At 36.1% G+C, this 21,054-nt stretch overlaps 1 protein-coding gene across 1 annotated transcript; it reads left to right on the top strand.

Annotated features, from left to right (window-relative positions):
• The first annotated feature begins 531 nt into the window (after positions 1-531).
• LOC132145176 (voltage-dependent calcium channel gamma-7 subunit-like) lies at positions 532-20,696 on the top strand. The gene is made up of 6 exons (XM_059555972.1): positions 532-745; positions 5,831-6,026; positions 7,949-8,035; positions 8,582-8,722; positions 16,800-16,945; positions 18,920-20,696. Exons 2-6 carry the CDS (start codon positions 5,831-5,833, stop codon positions 19,373-19,375), a joined length of 1,026 nt encoding a protein of 341 aa, XP_059411955.1. The 5' UTR covers positions 532-745; the 3' UTR covers positions 19,376-20,696.
• Positions 20,697-21,054: the final 358 nt, after the last annotated feature.

The following is a 21,054-nucleotide window of genomic DNA, read 5'->3' as shown; positions in this document are numbered from 1 at the left end:
AAAAATCATTGGTTCATTAAGTAATCATCAGGTTCCATTTAGATATGTTGTACATTTCCTACCATAAATCTATCTAAATGTAATTTTTGATTAGTAATATGCTTTGTTAAGAACTTTATTTGGACAACTTTAAAGGCTTTTTTTTTTTTTCGCCCTCAGATTGCAGATTTTCAAATATTTTGTATCACAGTATTGTATTTTCTATTGTCCTATCCTAACAAACATACATCAATGGCAAGCTTATGTATAAATCTCAATTTCAGTGTGTATATACATGTAGTTATTACAGGTGTCCAGTCACTTTATGTTCCAATCAATCAATCACATCTACTGTAACACAAGGAAGTATGCATAAGTAAGCACTTATGCATTTTAGTTTTTGTCGTTTAGGGAACAATCTGCTAATGAAATGTTAAATTCTCCGTATCTGACTCACATGCCTTCACCGACAAATGCAGACCTAAAACTAACCGTGACCTTATTGAGCCTCATCAGCGTCAAACTACAAGAGTGAAAGTCTCTCTTCTGTCATCCCATCCCCATTCAGCCAAATCACCGCAGTGCTGAAAGAGTGAGAGCGCGCGAGAGAGGAAGAGAACACGCGTGTGTGGAGTGTGTGTTAGTGTGTGAAAGAGCGAGTGAGGTAGAGAGAGAGGAAAACTGCGAAATCTGTCAAGGTTTTCCAGGCGTTCGCTCATTCCTCTCGACGCCTGTGCCGCGCTGACAAGGGGTCGCGTGCTGGACGGTAAGTGCTCGCGCTCTTCGTTCTTCATACACGTTACCGTCGCCTTATGAGTGGCGCGTGATTAGACAGCGTGGTTTGAAGTCGAGAGATCGATTCGTTCCGGTGCTTTCGAGCCAAGTATGACAGAATCAGTCAGTTCATATATATAGTCCTTGCATTTGAGTATATCGACTGCGGACCACGTCATATAGCTAGTGAAATGCTCATTTAATGTTGATGTATTTATTTTAAATGATCTTAGATGTGAGTTTTGTATGGTTTATTTTTTAGACTCCTAGTCAGGTAAGAGTATAGGCTCGTGTCGTGGCGGGACTGGTACTGTATGTGTCATGGATGATGTACATTTCTCTAGTGCTGACTTTGGGAACGCCACGAGGAAAGACTGTACTGCGGTTGTGGGGATTGAGAAGGGGCAGTCACGCTGTTTGTGTGTGCGTGTGTGTGTGGGTCAGGATTTGTCTTCATTGTGAGGACCAAATGTCCCTATAACAAGGATAATAAAACCTGAAATCAGCTACATAGGGAGGACCAGCTTACATACTGTATAAGTAGGCTAAATACGGTCCTAATGGTTTGTAGATAAGCAGAAATGTTTCTGTAAGGGTTGTGTTTAGGGGCAAGGGATGGGAAATAGCATTAGCTGAGTATATAAACCAATAAGAAAGTCCTCAAAATGATAGAGAGAAAAAAAATCTCTATAGGGACCAAAAGGATGCAAGGATAGTACAATCTGATATCACTTTTTGGGGTCCATCCAGCTGTACTTATGAGGAAAATGTCTTAATATGCTATATAATATATATATATATATATATATAAAACTGCAGAGGACGGGAAATGTCATTACATCGATATATAAACAATAAAGGTTCTTTTTTGGAATCAATGGAAGAATCGTGAAGAATTTTTTACATTCATGGAAACTTTTGATTCCACAAAAGATTCTTTATAGTGGAAAAAGGCTCTTTAGATATGTAAAATATTCTCCAAACTACGGGGAAAAAAAATTGTTCTTTTAAGAACTGATGACTGAAAGATTCTTTGAGGAACTAAAATGGCTCTATGACATTGTTGAAAGAGCCCCCCTTTTGAAACCTTTATTTTTAAGAGTGTAAGGAAAGTCTCCTTTATGATAGTGGTTGTGTGTGTGTGTGTGTGTGTGTGTGTGTGTGTGTGTGTGTGTGTGTGTGTGTGTGTGTGTGTGTGTGTGTGTGTGTGTGTGTGTGTGAGTGTGTGTGTGTGAGAGAGAGAGAGAGAGTGCAAGAGAGAGCGGATGAGTGATGTGTAGAATGGCCGAATTGTTTTATATATTTATATACTGTTGATTCTGCCTTGAGTTACGTATGATTGCTTTCTGGTTTCTTGTGGCTCAGCTGAAATAAAGATATCAGTTGAGCTTTGTGAATGGAGCTTTCTATCTCTGTGAAGTGAGCTGAAGTCATGAATGTGCACATGTGAATGCATGTGCGTGTGTCATTGAGAGCTCGCACATGCGTGCAGGCCTGCATGCATGTCTGTCCTCTGAGATATTTTGGGCCAAGGTCTTTCCCCAGACCCTGTTCTTTCTTTCCTCTCATTCCTTTCGCTCTACTTGAATACCATCTTTTTACAAAGCACACATCTCTCTGTTTTCTCTACTCATTTTCCTCCTACACTCTTCCCACTTGCCAGTTGGCCTAACCAGCTGACAGGGGAACATATTGCCATCTCAACAGAAAACTACACTCCCCTTGAGCTCTTGCTCCCCAGTCGAGTGGACACACCATCTGTGGAACCCCAGTACACCACGAGGGCTGTCTTTCAAAATGTGGTCATGTCTGGCATATATTGAATGCCCTCTGATGTAAGACCTATATTGCCCAAATTCCCTGGAAGGCTTAAAGGACGACTGGATATTGTTCTGTTGTGCTGTATGTCTAATAGGGGCTGATGTTTTAGACTGGTTGAGATATGTTATAGTGTTTTTAATGGTCACAGCAGTGAGGGTTTTATTGAGTTTTACTGGACTGCCAGATTGTCAGCCCAGTGTAGATTACAGCACAGTACAGTTACTTTACTTTCCTCTTGGATGCTTCCCATGTTCTTTTAGGGTGGGCATAAAAGTTTTTGATTACTCCTAGAATTCACATTCCTTTTCATTTCAGTTCATTAAAAAAGCTTTTCTCTACAGTGGATTGACTACTTTTACTAGAGTGCTTTTTTGTTACACATATGTGTTTTGGACAAAAATAAACCATTTCATACTTTTTTTTATTTTCACAAATTGCAAAACCTTCTTGATCAAGATTACAGAGCTTTGGTGAGTGAACACAGGTCTATGTGACGCCTGACTTCAGCACCACTGTGATGGACAGCTCCCAATTGCCTCACTGTTTTCTCTCCCACCCTGTAGCCTTGATTCGCTCTCTTTTCTCTTTTTCTCTTTCATTGAGTGCCTTTCTACTCACTTTGCACTTCACGGCTTTAAAAACGGGTTACATCTGGTACCTGCACATTTACATTTCAATAGCCATATCGCATGACAAGCTGTTACTGCAGTATGCACATATTGACCACCATGATTTATTCATGTATTTTTTTTTTTTTAATCTGTTTAGTATGACCGTATGCTACTGGTACACTATTTGCACACTTAAACAGAGGTGCAAATGTTATCATTTTGCGCATACTTAGCATTAGGGATTTATAACAATTACCTACCTCTGTTTTGACTATATACATTTAATTTATTATTTATAATTCTATATAAATATTTAAATTAATATGTCTAATTATTTACATTCTATTTTTAATTTTCTAAATTTTGTACAACTTTAACTCTAATAAATCAATTAAAATCATAAATTTTTAAATATATATAATTTATATATCTATATTTGTTAAGATTATTTAAATTGTATTATTTAAATATAATTATGAAATTTATTAAATTCAATTACATTTACTTATTTTAAATATTTAAAATATTTCAATATTTTCTTATGGACAATGAATCATATCCAAAAAAAAAAAAAAAAAAAAAAGAAAGGGCAATCAAACAATGATTTGAAAACCAATCACCCAGCATACTCCAGACAGATGCACACATTGCTCACATTTTCTTCATAAAATGTACTACTATTTCAATGCTGGTACCCAAAGTGCTAATGCTTTCTTCAGAGGAACTTCATTATTCACCATATTATCTTTCCCGAAGCCATTTTTCCTCACCTTTAACTTTCTTCAAAGCACCCCTTTCTCCTCAGCTCTGCTCTGTCAATGCTCTGTGGATTATCTTAACCCGCACACATAAACCACCATTCACTTTGAATCCTTCATTCATTTCAAGCACACCCTGGGGCTCCCGACACTAACTGGAGAGGATTTCACCAATAATAACCCATTATTGTGTTCTTCTCTCCCTGCCAAAAACCAAGCCCCCTAAAAAATGTTAATTTTCCGGGCTTCTAATCCACCAACTATATGGTGCCATTCAGTGAATTAAGGGAATTGTGGGTCTTCTGGAGGCATGCCAGTCAAATCCTCACTCGTGTTTTAGAGCACGAGAGCAAAACGTGTAGCAATCCAGGAGGTATTACACTGCAAAAGCTTTCTGATACACTTCACATTCTCTACATTTCTCGATGATTATTTTTTCTGATTGTTTCTTTCGGTGTTAACCTTCAAGCTTGGATGTATTGATCAGTTCAACACATATACATTAGTGCAAAAGGCATCTGTGATGCATACAACCCTGGGTTCACCCTTGCCCTTTAACCTTAAAGGATGAATTTAGCTAGTGATCCACAGCTATTTATCAGAATGCAGCCTTTTTAGGGACTAGTTGATTAATGGCCAACGTTGGCACAGTGGGTAGTGCACATGCTTACATGGGGTGCAGAATCCAGCTTGTATCCCAATCCCATTCTCAATGTACTTTCCTGTCTATTCAGTCCTGTTCATTAGTGGCAAAGCCATCAAATAAAATAACTAATGATTTATAGTGTCTTTAAGCCCTCATGTAATTTTGAAGATATGTCTCACTGCACGCTTGCCCCTAATCATTTTAGTCATACACTATTTAAAGGAGACTTGTTGTCCTTCATCTGTTTGTTCTGTTGATGACTCACACACTAGTTCAGTAGTTGATGGAGAGGAATTTTTCTTCAAGCCCTTCAGGCACAGCTAATATAATCACTCCTGGCTTATAGTTGTCATTGGCAAATGGTTGCAACATCATGGGTACTTTTTTCAGAAATATAAGTTGTTAAACAATTGCTGAATAAAACTAAATAGAATTCTTTCTATTCATTTCTTATAGTTGCAAATATTTCTTTTTATAAACATAAGTTGTTTGACTCTAGGTAAGAAGCAACATTATTAAAAACAAATAGCAGTTCATTTATCTGCTCAGTTTCTCAGTTGAAACACAAAGCTCATCAGTTTTGTTTCTTAGGGAACACACTTAGAGATGGAGTACAATTGCCTATGTCATTTTATGTGCTATTTTTTCATGTTTATCTGTTTATTTGTTTGTTTGTTTATTTATGTATTGAAACCTACATATTTCACCAAGGGCATACACAATCATTTAAATGTTTGGGGTTGGTAAGATTTTTTTGTTATTATTATTATTATTTTTAATGAAAGAATCTATCACCAAGGCTGAATTTATTTAATCAAAACATTTGTAATTTATTGCTGTGATGCAAAGCTGAATTTTCAGCAGTCATTAATAAATCTTCAGTGCCACATGATCCTTCAGAAATCATTCTAATATGTTGATTTGTTATTAAAGAAACATTTCTTATTATTATCAGAGTTTTATTTATATTATTATTAGAGTTATATGGTACTTTTGTTGAAACCAAGATACATGTATTTTCAGGATTTTTAATATGTATAACATAATTTTTTTGTGACATTCTAAATGTATTTAAAGCCACTTTTTATAAATCTTACTGACTCTAAAATTGGAATATTAGTGCATCTAGAAAACAGTCCAGAACACCCTTGCAAGCACATAGCAGTTCCCTGGCAACCATCCACAATATATGAAATTATATTTTATTTATTTATGCATGTTCTTCTCTCCCGTCTTTCTAGATGAGTTCATTTAGCACCAGAGCACTGACGCTACTGTCATCTGTGTTTGGGGCATGCGGGTTACTCCTGGTGGGTGTGGCTGTGTCGACGGACTACTGGCTGCTAATGGAAGAAGGCATTGTCCTCCAGCAGAATCAGACCACAGAGGTGAAGATGGCTCTACATTCTGGACTCTGGAGGGTCTGTTTTGTGGCTGGTAGGTCCCATTACTAGTGCTACATCGTCTTCTATTGCTGATCAGTTTGTTGCTGAGACAGATGCCTGATTAAAAAAATCAAATGCCAGTTGATTTTGGCGTCACGCTGTTATGCATCGCTTTGTCTTGACTTTAACTCCGGCATCAGGTGCTACACGCAGATCCACCATTGAATCCCTGTGCATCAGTGTATCATTAGAAGACAGCGTCTTGGTTTAGTCATGGTTTATTTGCGGGGTGTCCTGCTGTGCTATGCAAGCTGGTCTTCTTTGTCCCTGCACTGCACTGGTGTGGCATCCTATTGCATCACCCTCCTAAATCGTGCCAGACATTGAAACAGGAACTAGTGAGGCTGTGTGGGCAAACCACTGTGAGATGGCAAGTCAGTAACCACATCAAATTCATAGGCTAAGAAAAGATGCACTGAAACAAGCCTTTTTTCGGTTTTGCTTATTGAAAATTGCATTTTTATGTTGCTTTGCATTGCATACTGGTTTGTTTATATGACACTGACAGGAAGTGCTGAGGTGGACTGAAATGATGCCACACCAGTTGGCTACGAATGGCTGACTAAGAGAAGTGTGAAGATGATGTCACCTTGTTTCTAGCTTAACCAGTCCTGGTATTTAGTTTGGCTATTTGTGGGAGTTTGACAAATCACTACAGCAAGACTCTTCACCAATTAGGTGTGTTGTATGCATAATTTGCAGACTTTTCATGCGCTCCGGAGAGCATATGATTTATGTGTGCTCAAACAGGATCTAGTTTTTTGTATGTGTTTGCCAAAAGGGAGGTCTAATGTGCCCTGCTTTCATGCACGATATGCAGAAGAGTCATGAACATTCAGATTTTTTATCTTAACAGTATCTTTGAAAATTATATTGAATAAAGTTAAAATTATTAAAATCACTGTAGGTTCAAATATTTTGTCTAAAACAATGGTTTTCAAAAGGGGAAGGAAGGGGGTGCTAGGACAGATACGTTTTTCAGAGATTTTTTTTTTTACAAACATTTATTTTATGTCAAATTTTAATATTTAAATAAATATGTTTAACATAATTATTCATTTATATTCGTATTTGATATTTGATTATTTTGTATTCTCCCTACTAGAGATGTATCAAAAGTCACGAACCTTCTGACAGTTTTTAGCAATAAGACGAAACTCATCTCCATATAGTTTTGTGAATTGTTTTTTTTGTTTTGTCAGATATACAAAGCCCTTAAAGGGACAGGATTGGAAAAAAAAAATGTGAGATGGAAAGAAAAATAATTTTTCAATGTTTTTGCATTCTCTCACAAAAGTATTGCATCCCACCAAAAAACAAAAAACAAATGTTGCATTCTTTTGCAAAATATTAGCGTTCTTTCATAAAAAATATTCTTCCCTCAAGATAATTTGCGTTCACTTGTAAAAGTAATTAAAAAAAAAAAAATTCTTCTCACCTCATATTATTTTCATCACTGGTGAAAAGTTTCTTGCAGAATTTCAAAAGCAAAAAGTATGTGTGAAAACTAATGTTAAATACTAAATTTTGCAAAGTGTTGGAAAGAAGAATATTCAGTCATTGAATTATATTGTGTAATTGCATATATGCAAAAAACAAGCAATATATATATCACGCTTAGACTAAGTCAGGACAACCACTGGTGCAAAAAAAAAAAAAATCCATGATGCATCTGACTAAGTGCAGTGTATACGTGTAGTGCATGTGAGTTTTCTCACCTCTCTTCTCAGTGTTTGAACCAAAATCATTGCTGTGTTTCTCTCTGTTTGTCTCCGTCTCCCCTACTGTCATTGTCAATCTCTGTCCTACTCTGCCTCTACACTCTTTCTGTCTCTCTTTGTGTCCCTGTCTCTCTTTCTCTGTCTCTCTTTGTTCCCTTGTCTGTCTCTCTCTCTGTCTCTCCTTCTATCTCAGGGCCAGAGAAGGGGAGATGTGTGGCATCTGAATACTTCACCGAGCCAGAAATAGAGATCACTACTGAGAACACGGCCAATATACTGAGTAAGAAAAATGAATGCACTTTATTGTATATGAATACAAATGGAAAAGTAAATATTATATTATATTATATTATATTATATTATATTATATTATATTATATTATATTATATTATATTATATTATATTATATTATATTATATTATTAAATATATAAATATCTATTATTTCTTTTCATGTGCTCCAAGCTTATTTTAGGTGCTTGGACTGCTGATGTGCTTTTAATATATATATATATATATATATATATATATATATATATATATATATATATATATATATATATATATATATATATATACATACACATTTTTATATTTAAATAATTTAAACAGTCATTTGTTGTCTTTAATCTTTTGATGTGGAAATAATTTGTATATGTACAATTTAAAGATTTTCAATATAATGACACCATAAAAACTACATGCATAATAATTATACAAAAATATTATATTATATTATATAAATGTATAAATATATTACATAGAAATATATCACTATTTATCTAGGTGCTGTAACTGATAATCACTATTTTTCTGTCTCTATCAGAAATGGTGAGAACGGCCACCCCGTTTCCTATGGTCTCACTCGTCTTTGTCTTCACGGCCTTTGTCATAAGCAACATCGGCCACATCCGTCCCCAGCGCACCATCCTGGCCTTCATCTCTGGAATCTTCTTCATCTTATCAGGTGAGGTATATGGAAATATATAAGTTCTCATCATCATGTTTCTAATTTTTGCTGCCCATAGTTGTGTATCTGCGTACATACTCTAGATTAGATGCTGTTTGTTGATATCCAGTTTCAGTGATGAGCCTGGTAATTCTCCACAACTTTGTCCGAAATCAGGCTGAGAATCCCACTGAGAGGATTGCATATTTAATTAATGGTGTTCCCGATATCCATCTATGGTAATGTGTGGGACACAATATCCATTAAATGCTCCTTTTTTTATCACAAACAGTAATTAATAACAGCGGTCTCTCTGATCAAGTCAACAGAGCTCTGCATAACAGCTGTCATTTGCATTAGGCTAATAGAAACAGATTGTCAAGAATATCCAAGTGTGTTTAAATTTGACTTATTTGCATGCAAAGTATGTCTTAAAACAGATTTGGTGTGCATGAATGTTCTGAAAGAACTCTAGAAGCATTAAACTAAAAACATAACAGATGTATAGGGCTGGATTAATACCAAAATAATAATGCCGTTTAATTGCTAATTTTCTCAAGGTGTACCAGTACAAACTGAATTGCAGAGCTGTGAATTTCACAGTTCTCAGTGTGGCTTGAAGACTGCGATGTGGCAGAACTTTATTAGTTGATTGTATCAGTTTCCTGCTGACAGCTGTACAAATCAGCCTGCAGGAACAGATTTCCCATGAAGGTTTAGAAAGCTTGTGTTTGAACAGTTCTAGAATGCTGGAACACGACCGGTTTTAAACAGCACTGTAGAATATTTCATTCTGATTGCGGAATGCTGAGTTCATTCATATAGTTTTACGTAATTCTCACTCATCTGTGCAACTGTTCATTGTCCCATAGCTGTTTCGTGTCTCTTGTATCATTCCACAGTCTCCTCAAATAATGATATAATCTTCATACAGGATATAACAGTGGTGCGCAACATTTTCTCCCTATAGCCTATGATGTTTCCTTTGTATGTCTGCTGATTATAAGGTTTAAGTCAATCAGATGTTCGTAGAGTTCAATAATGTTCTTAATTCAAAACTTAATGGAAAAAAAGAAATATGAAAGTATATATATATATATATATATATACATATATATATATATATATATATATATATATACAGTACAGACCAAAAGTTTGGACACACCTTCTCATTCAAAGAGTTTTCTTTATTTTCATGACTATGGAAATTGTAGATTCACACTGAAGGCATCAAAACTATGAATTAACACATGTGGAATTATATATGGAATTATATACATAACAAAAAAGTGTGAAACAACTGAAAATATGTCATATTGTAGGTTCTTCAAAGTAGCCACCTTTTGCTTTGATTACTGCTTTGCACACTCTTGGCATTCTCTTGATGAGCTTCAAGAGGTAGTCACCTGAAATGGTCTTCCAACAGTCTTGAAGGAGTTCCCCGAGAGATGCTTAGCACTTGTTGGCCCTTTTGCCTTCAGTCTGCGGTCCAGCTCACCCCTAAACCATCTCGATTGGGTTCAGGTCCGGTGACTGTGGAGGCCAGGTCATCTGGCGCAGCACCCCATCACTCTTCTTCTTGGTCAAATAGCCCTTGATGCCTTCAGTGTGACTCTACAATTTCCATAGTCATGAAAATAAAGAAAACTCTTTGAATGAGAAGGTGTGTCCAAACTTTTGGTCTGTACTGTGTCTATATATATATATATATATATATATATACTTTTATCCAGCAACAATGCATTAAATTGGTCAAAAGTGACAGTAAAGACATTTATAATGTTACAAAAGAACGATACTGTATGTCAAATAAATGCTATTCTTTTTAATTTTAGTTCACAGTTTCCAAACACTGTTTTTAAAATTGATAATAATATTTACTGAGCACAAAATTAGCACATAAAAATGTGCTAATAATGTGCTAATAAGATCCAAAGGATCATGTGACACTGAAGACTGGAGTAATGGTTGCTGAAAATTTAGCTTCGCCAGTATAAGAATACACAACATTTAAAAATATATTAATAGAAAATAAATTAACTATATATGTATGTATATATATATATATATATATATATATATATATATATATATATATATATATATATATATATATATATATATATATATATATGTATATATGTATATATATATATATATATAATCTGAAAATTTTTACATTGTATTACTGCAGTATTAAACAAGATTTCTGCATTTGTGATCAAATAAATGCTACAGTAAGTGTGAATTATATAATTGATCATCAATCGCTTTTTTCTTCTTGCATGATGTGATCATTTCAACTCAATAACTTTGAGTTTAAATTGCTATATTCACAATACAGCATAGTCTCTTAACTTATTGCTTAATTGCAGCACTTGATTTGCACTTCTACGTGAGACTATTTACACTCCAATCAAAACAATCAACATTTGCTCATTAGAATACAGTAAATCATTAAGTGGCTGTTAAAATCTAATTTGTCTCGCCGTCCTCATTAAATGCCAGTTAATGAACAAAGAGGCAAAAGCAAGGAGTCAGCAGCAGTGGAGGAGTCAGGAATCAGCAAAGCCCCTCAATTGTTTGCACAGAGCCAGGTCAACATGTCCCATGCATCGCAGCCAATGCGGCTTTAATGCACGCAACTCCTGCAGTTTAATAATAATGAGTTCTGTAGTAAGACTGCAGATTCCTGTGGCACCCCTGGCAGCTGTCCAGCGCTGTGCCATGTAGCACTGCATCAGGTGCTAATGTTACATTTAGCTCAGCATTTTGTACTACAGAATTATTAATAAAGCACAAGACACCACAACAGCATTGTTGCAAAATGCTGAACATAGACATGCATAACCCTGCAAAAATTATTTATTTATTTATTTATTTTTATTTATTTAAATTAATATTTAACAAATTTGGAATTATTTGACAATGGATTAAAAAATAAATATGTAAAATAAACATTTATACTTTAGATGACAGTATTTTTCACAAATAAATAAATATTTGATAAAAACATTTAATAAAAAAGTAAGTAAACACTGTAACCAATAGAGCACTCAGTATTCTGGGAAGTTTGTGTAGATTGGGAATCATATTTTTCAAATAAAGCCAGGGTAAGCCTCATTTTACATACAGCACACAGTGAAAATGACATAAATATGACAGTGGGCAAATGCATAAAGCGCAGCATAATTTTAAATCACGAGTTTAAAGCATTCAATTAACACGAGCCGACCGTCACACAGAGAACACGCGATCATGCTGGATAAAAATGAACACTTCACAAGGTCTCGCAGCTGGATTCGACTACGTTTGCAAGGTTTGTGAAATTAAATGTTCATTAGCCATTCAAAGATTTGTTTAAATTAAATAAATGCATATTTGCTTAATGCTGATGGCAAACGAGAAAGTATTATAATGTTTGCCTTTCTATTACTAATAATATAAAATGGGATGGGATATGGTGTATTGACTTGTTCATGTGGGAGTTATGGCAAAAATATATATATTTTTTTAATATCATGATTTTATCATGATTCTTTGTCATTTGGCATTACAGCAGAACTAATTTCCCTATTATAAAGACAAAGCTTGTTACTTTCAGGTAACAAATATTTAAAAAGTATGGCAGATATTTAGGCCAACGTGGGAGAAGATCTTTGTCTTTATTTTATCTGTTATTAAAGAAATAAGAACAAAGATACACATTACAAATACACATAATACACATAATATACAAATAAAAATAAACTGTGTTTTATTTTCAGGTACAATAGTATTTGCAGGAGCAAATGTAATGAACAAATAAAAAAACACTATATACATTGATTCCTATTAAAGCAACTGTATTAAGTTTTTCAGTCAAGAGTATTGAGTATTGAACATTAAATAATAATTTTCCAAAAATTAAAATAGGTTGTGTTTTGCTTTTTATACCTTCATGTACCCACTCAAAAGTTGTTTTAAATCTTAATGAGTTTCCTTTTTCTGCTAAAAGGTGGAAAACCAAACAGTTGCTGGTCCATATGACTTCCATAGTATTTTTTTCCCCATACTATATAAGTCAATGTGGACCAGCAACGGTTTGGTTAACCAGATTCTTCAGCACAAGATCTTGTTCAGCACAAGAAATAAATGAATATAGGATTGGGACAACATGTGATTGAATAAACAATGACAGAAATTACATTTTAGGGTGAACTATTCCTTTAAGTAAAGTCGGGAGCATGTAGCCTACAGTCCCTTTAAGACCTGCATGCATCTAATATACAGACATGCATCTGTTTCTTGCAGTTGTTTACTTTTATTTTAGAAATAACCAACTCTACCGCTGAGTTAACAATGATGTTAATGTATGTCGCAGTATGTTAATTCCACGATGCCAGAACTGCAGCTGATAGAATGTGTGCTGTAGCAAAATACAACGATAATTCTTCAAAAGCAGATTGTGGAGACATTTTTATCATCCACGATCAAAAATCTTCATATCGCACACCCCTACCCTAGGCAGAAATTACAGTCCAAGAGGCAGACCTGACTGCAAGGACACTTTATCGTTGGACCTCAAAGGAGAATGGGCCCCTAACATGGTTGGCTAAATGTTAATGTTTTCTCCGGTTGAATTAATTAACCATTAAACGGCATTATTATTATTATTATTATTATTATTATTATTTCATGCATACCAGATCTGTTTTAAGACATACTTTGCATGCAAATTGGTCAAATTTAAACACACTTGGACATTCATTCTTCTTTCGGTTTAATTCTGTTTATTCCACTCCTACAACTCCTGCAATTAAACTCCACACAGCATCCTTTTTTTAATTGTCCTTTTAAAAATGATCTGTGGTGTCATATAGTAATGTGAGGTTTTTCAACTTTGAGGATGAACCTCTTGTCATCTATTTGTGGCCTCCTAGTAAGAATATAGTAATGTGATATACTGTACACCTTTGAAAAGTGCCGCGGCGCGTCTGGTGTGAACACAAGCATTGACTAGAGTAGCCGCGTCAGAGCCCTAAAGTATGGGAAGCCAAACACACCTAAAGTAGGATGAAACAGCGCGGTATTAAAGTGTTCGCACAGAAACATGGATGTTGAATCATTTAATTTGTCAAGTCAAGTCAAGTCAAGTCACCTTTATTTATATAGCACTTTAAACAAAATACATTGCGTCAAAGCAACTGAACAACATTCGTTAGGAAAACAGTGTCAATAATGCAAAATGACAGTTAAAGGCAGTTCATCCTTGAATTCAGTGATGTCATCTCTGTCCAGTGTCTGTGCATTTATTTGCAATCAAGTCGATATCGCTGTAGATATCGCTGTAGATGAAGTGACCCCGACTAAGCAAGCCAGAGGCGATGGCGGCAAGGAACATAAACTCCATCGGTGACAGAATTGAGAAAAAAACCTTGGGAGAAACCAGGCTCAGTTGTGGGGCCAGTTCTCCTCTGACCAGATGAAACCAGTAGTTCAATTCCAGGCTGCAGCAAAGTCAGATTGTGCAGAAGAATCATCTGTTTCCTGTGGTCTTGTCCTGGTGGTCCTCTGAGACAAGGTCTTTACAAGGGATCTGTATCTGGGGCTCTAGTTGTCCTGGTCTCCGCTGTCTTTCAGGGCAGTAGAGGTCCTTTCTAGGTGCTGATCCACCATCTGGTCTGGATACGTACTGGATCCGGGTGACTGCAGTGACCCTCTGATCTGGATACAGACTGGATCTGGTGGCTACGGTGACCTCGGAATAAGAGAGAAACAGACTAATATTAGCGTAGATGCCATTCTTCTAATGATGTTGCAAGTACATCGGGTGTTATGGGAAGTGTTTCCTGTTCCGGTTTACCTAATTAATGCAGCCTAAAAATCCTTTAACGGATTTGGATATTAAAAGCATATTAGTATGTTATGTGTAAGCCCGGTTAAAGAGATGGGTTTTAATCTAGATTTAAACTGCAAGAGTGTGTCTGCCTCCCGAACAATGTTAGGTAGGTTATTCCAGAGTTTAGGCGCCAAATAGGAAAATGATCTGCCGCCCGCAGTTGATTTTGATATTCTAGGTATTGTCCAATTGCCTGAGTTTTGAGAACGCAGCGGATGTAGAGGATTATAATGTAACAGGAGCTCATTCAAATACTGACCATTCAGGGCTTTATAAGTAATAAGCAATATTTTAAAATCTATACGTGTTTGATGTTTGATAGGGAGCCAGTGCAGTGTTGACAGGACTGGGCTAATATGGTCATACTTCCTGGTTCTAGTAAAAACTCTTGCTGCTGCATTTTGGACTAGCTGTAGTTTGTTTACTAAGCTCTAAAAAGCAGAGTTTCTAAAAAGCAAATGTGTCAAGCCTTTTGAAAGAGCATGCAGAACAAGGTAAAATATATGGTATTGTTAAATGCATTAAAGAAATAGGATTATATATATATATATATATATATATATATATATATATATATATATATATATATATATATATATATATATATATATATATATATATATATATATATGTATATATTCGTTGCTTATTAGTGCTTCACCTCAAGTCCAGTTGGTGGCGTGGATGCACCAAAAGTTGGTTTGCCATCTGACATAAAACATTATTAGAAGAAGAGTAATGCTCTGTGCTGTCTTGCAACTCGACTGCACAGAGAGGACGCTATAATATACTTTTTCATTCTACTTAAGGTGTGTTTGGTTTCCCAAAGTAAAGCCTGATTTAATGCACCGCAGACGTGTACAGTGGAAATCAGGGGTGAGCACAGTGTGCTCAGGCGCTGCCGTTTTCAGCACTGTCAAAATAGAAGTCTCGCCTCGAACACATCGGCCAAGTAGAAAAACTTATCGGCCAATACCGATATTTGAAAAATGCCAACTGCTTTTTTGTTTGGGAATATATGCCCTTGTGAGACACAACAGCTTAATATCCAATGTCTTGCATTTCTAATGCGAAAAGTAAATATGTAAGCACATTCCTTGTTGGTATTCGCAGCATAGACAGCTTGCAGTGACAGACTGCGATAATGTGTTTGGTTACGCCAGAGGCTTTGCTTACCACTGTTTCCCCCTCTCTCTCTTTTTTTCTCCTGCACTCCACAATTACCGCAGCAGAGCTTTCTCCATCATAACACAGCAACATTTGAGCACGCTATAAATGGCAATGCTTCCCGGTATGATAGGTTGCGTGTTGGTATGCTGCTTTATCGTTCCCTCTCCGCACCGTGCTTTCAGAAGAAAATAATGTTGACTGTTCAGTAGCCTAATAGGAAAACACTGCGGCATCAACTGTACTTTCATCTAGATGTTTACAAGGTGTATTTGTTTCTTTCATTTTTCATTGTTGCTGAATGCTTTTAGGCTCCTTTAAGCTTAGACAGTTTAAACCATCTAAGACCAGAGCCTGGTCAGGCAAGACTTTTGCCTGGTTTTAGAAGTTTTCATCTGGTGAGGCTAGGAGTTCAGCAAAACTGGCCAGGCTGTGAAACCATCGTAAACCTTGTACTTGGCTGCAAATACTTTATTTAATTTGTTGTTTATCTTGTACATTTCTTGTAAATCTCTTATAATGCTATATTGTTGCCATGGATTCACTCTTTTTGTCAACTTGTTTTCTTGTAGTTAGCAGAGGTTTTGTATTTCTTTTTGGAACTTACTGATCACAGTCATCACTGATCTGAGCTTAGGCATCTCAGTTTTTAAGTGAAAATTTTGGCATCATGCATTCAAAAACTGAGATGTATAAGCAATCAGCCAGTTTCAATAAGAAAAACAAAACGTGTGCTAACTGATAAAAAGATTGAACCCAATATTGATTAATAATATAGAATAACATATAAGCAAGTGTAAAAAGGAAATAATTTTGTTTATTATTTTAATTATTATTATTATTATTTGTTAGCCCTGGCTACGTTTACATGCACAATTTTTGGTTCAATCGGACTGAATAATAAAAAAAAAAAAACAGTTCCCGTGCCCAAAACGGGTTGCCTTTGGATGAGTATCCAAAACAAGGCTGTCCTGCCTTTTTTTTCATGATTAACCACTTTTCTGTCATGATTTACTGTTTCTTCCCTCTTTTATTCTCTCTCAGGTTTGAGTTTAGTTGTTGGTCTGGTATTGTATATCTCCAGTATCAATGATGAAGTGATGAACAGGCCTCGGGAGCCGGAGCAGTTCTTTCACTACCACTATGGCTGGTCGTTTGCCTTTGCTGCCAGCTCCTTCCTGCTCAAAGAGGTCAGTCACAGAGCCCAGCGACTGTTAACACTTGAGCTGACTGTGTGTGTACTCTTATCACAGAGCTCAGTTCATTAATATGCAGCTGTGTTAACAGCTTTCACTGCTGTTAGCTGCTAAACCAATAGGTCTGCCCTCATCAGTATGCATTCATTTTAGCTTAGCTTTTGCTGGGGTGAAGGCTACACATTTCTGTTATGCTGCATATATGCTAATTAAGTTTAGTGCAGCAATTTGTAAATTTCAGCATCTACTGTCTGCAGTAACCTCAACTTATATTGTTATTATATATATGCATACATTAGAGTCCAAAAGTCTGAGATCATACTAAAATAAAACTCAAAATCGAATTTAAGCCCGTAAATAGACGTCATTCAAAAGTCTGGGGTTTATAATATTTTGAAATGTTTTTGAAAGAAGTCTCTAATCCTCTCCAAAGCTGGATTTATTTGATCAACAATACTGATCAATAACAACTAATAAAACTTTAATATTGTGAAATGTTATTACAATATAAAATAACAGTTTTCTATTTATTTTTCAATTTTAAGAGAATAAATAAGATAGTTTATGCAGTTTATTCCATCAAACTACACACATACAGTACAGACCAAAAGTTTGGACACACCTTCTCATTCAAAGAGTTGTCTTTATTTTCATGACTATGGAAATTGTAGATTCACACTGAAGGCATCAAAACTATGAATTAACACATGTGGAATTATATATGGAATTATATACATAACAAAAAAAGTGTGAAACAACTGAAAATATGTCATATTGTAGGTTCTTCAAAGTAGCCACCTTTTGCTTTGATTACTGCTTTGCACACTCTTGGCATTCTCTTGATGAGCTTCAAGAGGTAGTCACCTGAAATGGTCTTCCAACAGTCTTGAAGGAGTTCCCCGAGAGATGCTTAGCACTTGTTGGCCCTTTTGCCTTCAGTCTGCGTTCCAGCTCACCCCTAAACCATCTCGATTGGGTTCAGGTCCGGTGACTGTGGAGGCCAGGTCATCTGGCGCAGCACCCCATCACTCTTCTTCTTGGTCAAATAGCCCTTGATGCCTTCAGTGTGACTCTACAATTTTCATAGTCATGAAAATAAAGAAAACTCTTTGAATGAGAAGGTGTGTCCAAACTTTTGGTCTGTACTGTACATTACTTTTGAATGGCTGTCAATGCAAAAATATGCTTTATGCCCCCAGATGGTGTAGTTAACTGGGTCACGCTAACCAGCCAAACTTGACCCCTTGGGCAGAGAGCATTTCTAATTGGTTAGTTTTTGGCAGAAAATAAAACACAAGCTCAACCCCTGACACTTTTTTGGACTTTTTTTTATTTTTGCATAGGAATGTCACATAGAAAGGTGTGATTTCTCAGAACATCTAATTGAAGTGATATCTGTTAGATTGTATTAACATTAGGGTTCCTGTTAGGTTCTGTTTTATCTGTGATATTTCTAAAATAAAAAAAAGACTTGATTCTTAATTTAAAAAGATAGTTTGCTCAAAAATGAAAATTCTGTCATTAATTACTCACTCTCATGTCGTTCCAAACCTGTAAAGCTTTTGTTCATCTTCAGAACACAATTTAAGATATTCTTGATAAAATCCATAACCCTGCATGCGTCGTGGTTGTGTTGTGAATGCACGTCGAAGTCTGACACGGAAGAGAAGAACTGTTGAATAATTGTTGAATAGAAAAGGTATTCTAGTAGCTTCATACAATTACAGTTGAACCACTAATGTCACATGGACTATTTTAACAATGTCCTTACTGCCTTTCTGGGCCTTGAACATGGTAGTTTCCTTGCTGTCTATGGAGGGTCAGAGAACTCTTGGATTTCATCAAAAATATCTTAATTTGTGTTCTGAAGATGACATGAGGGTGAGTAATTACTGACAGAATTTTCATTTGTGGGTGAACTAACCCTGTAAACTGAATTATGTTGGTTGACTAGTATTGTTGTACCAGGGTGCTGGAGTCATGTCTGTCTATCTCTTCATGAAACGTTACGCTGAGGAAGAGATGTACCGGCCCCACCCTGCATTGTATCGCCCTCGTCTGTCTGAATGCAGCGACTACAGTGGCCAGTATCTGCACCCCGACTCCTGGCCTCCTCCTCAGCGTGGACGCAGCGGCTCCGAGGTGTCCAGTGACATCTCCATTCAGCTCAATCATACCCCGCTGCCTCCTCCGGCGAAAAGCGGCAGGCCCTCCAATCCACCCTCTTCCTCGGGCCCCTCGTCCGGGGCCAGCTATCACCTCCCACCTGCTTCTTCCTCCTCTTCCTCTTCCTATCCTCACACCATCCACTCCTCCCATTCCGGCAGCCACGCCCCTCAGTCCCTCCCAATGGCCACGCCCCCATCTGCAGTCCCTCCCCCTCGCTACCATGCGCATATGCGTATGAGCGCCTCCCCATGTTAGATTTCCTCTGTTTAAGGTACTTAAACAACTGCAATATGGGCATAACATTAGATAAGAGGATAAATCTCCAGAGACTATGGGATCAAAAGGGTGCTAAGTTGAAAAGACATAGACGAGGAAGTGATTCACTTACAATTCTGTGCCTGAATGAAGTTTAATAGATTCTCAGAGCGAGATTAATAAGTGGAGGAATAGCATTTATACATATAGAAAGAATGTTTGGTGAAGAAAGGTACAAAATACTGACTTGCTGAAAATAGTTGAAAACAACTGTATAGATATTTAAATTTCTATGTAAAATGTTTAAATCTTATTGCACACCACAACATTTTTCATCCCCTCAAACCTCATATATCATAGCACCATGAGGCTATTTATACCATTTCTTGTTTTTACTAAAGCAAAAAGACACAAATGTGCCCTAAAGGTGGCAGATTTCTTTAAATGATGTTGCAGATAATTTCTGTAAACAGTGTATCAAGAGCAGTAGTCATCTAGTGTATTCTGACATATTTACCTACGTTACATCATGTGGGCAAAGAAAACTTTAGGTGCAGAGGTTCGATTTGTCCTTTACTATCAATTTGTAATGTTTTTAGATTTGTACATCAGGGTAGATGTGCTGCAAAGCTGGCTGATGTTTCTTTACTGGGATGTTGTTCGCTTGGCCCCACGGCCCTCAATATGCCTTGTGTTTTCTTGTGCTCTCATATAAAAAAAATAATAATAATGTTTTAAAAACATTTAGCAGTGGTATAGAACGATACAAAAAGGAAACGTTTGAAAATGTTTAACATTTACCTTAACCTAGAATGGAGGTTGACTCCTGTATGAATTCACTGTTCAATCATCATCTTAACATTGCAGCCGTTCTTGTTTATTATTGATATTATTACTATGACTATTAATTGAATTGTTTAATATACAAAATGAATTGTAAACCTGCGTATGTGTTATAACGGAAGCTGTTGTATATCAGTCTTGCAGTGTTTCAGAGATCGTGTTTTAGAGTAATATGGGTTCATGAAAAATAACTGAAATCAACATGAGGAAGGATTTAGAACCAAACAATGTGCTTGAGCGCTCCTGGTAAATTGCGCCATCTACTGGTCATGCAGTATTAGTGCATTACAGCGCTAAAGAACCTTGTCTGAAACACAAGTTGTATGAAATCTGTATTCGATTCATTGACTAAATTGAGACCGATGAGTCAGCACTTTCATATACCTGGTGCCTGCGGATACTGCATCGATTGAGCAATGCAGTAAAGACAGTTTGTACAGTATGATTATTAAACCAATAAATCAGTCCCTTTTCCTAATGCATAAGCGTCGACCTTTGTAGAAAAATATCCCTTAATAAATATTAGCTAATTGATATTATTATAATGACCTGTTATGCCTGTTAAGCCCTTAAACTTTTAATGCACAGAAGCTTGAGATACTTTGCAGAGTGTTATAACTGAGAGTTCATTATTGTGTGTAAAATTTATGATCATATATAGTTATGAAATAGGAATAGTTATAAAGAACAGGACTGGCTCCTGCTGGATAGTAAAGAAATACATACAGTAGTATAACTATTTATATTATAGCATTATTACAAGTGAAATATGCAGAATTGAAGATATGATTTCTGAGAAATGAAAAGAGCAAGAGGAATAATTTTTGAATCCTAAT

This window comes from Carassius carassius, chromosome 8 (genome assembly GCF_963082965.1).
Source record: "Carassius carassius chromosome 8, fCarCar2.1, whole genome shotgun sequence".
NCBI lineage: Eukaryota > Metazoa > Chordata > Actinopteri > Cypriniformes > Cyprinidae > Carassius > Carassius carassius.
Note: the sequence above shows the minus strand (reverse complement) of the source record. Positions and strands in the feature narration are given on the sequence as shown.

Bases quoted from the DNA above. Each gene is read 5' to 3' on its own strand.
- LOC132145176 (XM_059555972.1), top strand. From the start codon at position 5,831: ATGAGTTCATTTAGCACCAGAGCACTGACGCTACTGTCATCTGTGTTT. The intron at 8,036-8,581 runs GTAAGAAAAATG...TGTCTCTATCAG, and splicing joins GAACACGGCCAATATACTGA to AAATGGTGAGAACGGCCACC. The intron at 8,723-16,799 runs GTGAGGTATATG...ATTCTCTCTCAG, and splicing joins AATCTTCTTCATCTTATCAG to GTTTGAGTTTAGTTGTTGGT.